The sequence below is a fragment of the Ranitomeya imitator genome, chromosome 7 (genome assembly GCF_032444005.1).
Source record: "Ranitomeya imitator isolate aRanImi1 chromosome 7, aRanImi1.pri, whole genome shotgun sequence".
Taxonomy (NCBI): Eukaryota; Metazoa; Chordata; class Amphibia; order Anura; family Dendrobatidae; genus Ranitomeya; species Ranitomeya imitator.
Window position 1 is genome coordinate 6,567,615 of NC_091288.1, and position 2,618 is coordinate 6,570,232.

The 2,618-nt window shown below is 55.8% G+C and overlaps 1 protein-coding gene across 1 annotated transcript; it reads right to left on the bottom strand.

Annotated features, from left to right (window-relative positions):
- Positions 1 to 954: 954 nt before the first annotated feature.
- Positions 955 to 2,415, bottom strand: LOC138645768 (sialidase-like). Its single transcript, XM_069735287.1, has one exon. The coding sequence runs from the start codon at positions 2,413 to 2,415 to the stop codon at positions 955 to 957; it is 1,461 nt and encodes a 486-aa protein (XP_069591388.1).
- Between the last annotated feature and the right edge of the window lie 203 nt (positions 2,416 to 2,618).

Below are 2,618 nucleotides of genomic sequence, written 5' to 3' on the forward strand. Positions count from 1 at the left end.
AGATGGCAGGGAGACGGCAGAGGGACGGCAGCGAGACGGCAGAGGGACGGCAGAGAGACGGCAGGGAGACGTCAGAGAGACGGCAGGGAGACGGCAGAGAGACGGCAGAGAGACGGCAGAGAAACGGCAGGGAGACGGCAGAGAGACGGCAGAGGGATGGCAGGGAGACGGCAGAGAGACGGCAGAGAGACGGCAGAGGGACGGCAGAGAGACGGCAGAGAGACGGCAGAGAGACGGCAGAGGGACGGCAGAGAGACGGCAGAGAGACGGCAGGGAGACGGCAGAGAGACGGCAGAGGGACGGCAGAGAGACGGCAGGGAGACGGCAGAGGGACGGCAGGGAGACGGCAGAGAGACGGCAGGGAGACGGCAGGGAGACGGCAGAGAGACGGCAGGGAGACGGCAGAGGGACGGCAGGGAGACGGCAGGGAGACGGCAGGGAGACGGCAGAGAGACGGCAGGGAGATGGCAGAGGGACGGCAGGGAGACGGCAGGGAGACGGCAGGGAGACGGCAGAGAGACGGCAGGGAGACGGCAGAGGGACGGCAGAGAAACAGCAGAGAGACGGCAGAGAGACAGCAGAGAGACGGCAGGAAGACGGCAGAGGGACGGCGGGAGACGTGGGGAGACGGTGGGGAGACGGCAGAGAGACGGTGGGGAGACGGCGGACACAGATGAGGAGACGGCGGGAGATGTTGCTCATAAGTAAACCGATATTATCTGATCCGGGTTCGAAGTCCACAGAAAAACAAGAAGAGGCAACACTGTGCCTTCAGTAACGAAACGAGTGATGTCACTGCGGTAATGATGATGATGTCACCGCGGTAATGATGATGATGTCACCATGGTGATGATGATGATGATGTCACCACTGTCATGATGATGATGTCACCACGGTAATGATGATAATGTCACCGATGTCAAAGGTGGAGATCGGCGGTAATGCAGCGACCGGTTATTGATGCATCGGATTTTCCTCATCTGTTTCGTGGACCTGAGAGCCGATAAATCTCCACCAAACATTCTGGGGGGCGCTCACGGGGTCCTGGGCCGAGAGATATAAGAAGCTGTTTGCAGGGTTCTGGGTGATGAGATATGAGGAGCTGTTTGCAGGGTTCTGGGCAGTGAGATATGAGGAGTTGTTTGCAGGGTCCTGGGTGATGAGATATGAGGAGCTGTTTGCAGGGTCCTGGGTGGTGAGATATGAGGAGCTGTTTGCAGGGTCCTGGGTGATGAGATATGAGGAGCTGTTTGCAGGGTCCTGGGTGGTGAGATATGAGGTGCTGTTTGCAGGGTCCTGGGTGATGAGATATGAGGAGCTGTTTGCAGGGTCCTGGGTGATGAGATATGAGGAGCTGTTTGCAGGGTTCTGGGTGATGAGATATGAGGAACTGTTTGCAGGGTTCTGGGCAGTGAGATATGAGGAGCTGTTTGCAGGGTTCTGGGTGATGAGATATGAGGAACTGTTTGCAGGGTTCTGGGCAGTGAGATATGAGGAGCTGTTTGCAGGGTCCTGGGTGATGAGATATGAGGAGCTGTTTGCAGGGTCCTGGGTGATGAGATATGAGGAGCTGTTTGCAGGGTTCTGGGTGATGAGATATGAGGAACTGTTTGCAGGGTTCTGGGCAGTGAGATATGAGGAGCTGTTTGCAGGGTTCTGGGTGATGAGATATGAGGAGCTGTTTGCAGGGTTCTTGGCAGTGAGATATGAGGAGCCGTTTGCAGGGTCCTGGGTGATGAGATATGAGGAGCTGTTTGCAGGGTCCTGGGTGGTGAGATATGAGGAGCTGTTTGCAGGGTTCTGGGTGATGAGATATGAGGAACTGTTTGCAGGGTTCTGGGCAGTGAGATATGAGGAGCTGTTTGCAGGGTTCTGGGTGATGAGATATGAGGAACTGTTTGCAGGGTTCTTGGCAGTGAGATATGAGGAGCTGTTTGCAGGGTCCTGGGTGATGAGATATGAGGAGCTGTTTGCAGGGTCCTGGGTGGTGAGATATGAGGAGCTGTTTGCAGGGTCCTGGGCAGTGAGGTATGAGGAGCTGTTTGCAGGGTCCTGGGTGGTGAGGTATGAGGAGCTGTTTGCAGGGTCCTGGGTGATGAGATATGAGGAGCTGTTTGCAGGGTCCTGGGCAGTGAGGTATGAGGAGCTGTTTGCAGGGTCCTGGGTGGTGAGATATGAGGAGCTGTTTGCAGGGTCCTGGGCAGTGAGGTATGAGGAGCTGTTTGCAGGGTCCTGGGCGGTGAGATATGAGGAGCTGTTTGCAGGGTCCTGGGCGGTGAGATATGAGGAGCTGTTTGCAGGGTCCTGGGCGGTGAGATATGAGGAGCTGTTTGCAGGGTCCTGGGCGGTGAGATATGAGGAGCTGTTTGCAGTGGGCGCACTACTCCATGACCTCCTAAGGCTACTTTCACACATCAGGTTTTTGCCGCCAGGCACAATCCGGCGAGTTTTGAAAAAACGGATCTGTTTTTTCTCATAGAGTTGTATTAGCGTCGGATTGCGCCTGATGGCCACACTTTTTGCGCCTGATGGCCACACTTTTTGCGCCTGTTGGCCACATGTTTCATCCGTTTTTTGCCGTCCAAAATTTTCCGGTAGACGGAGAAAACGTCCATATG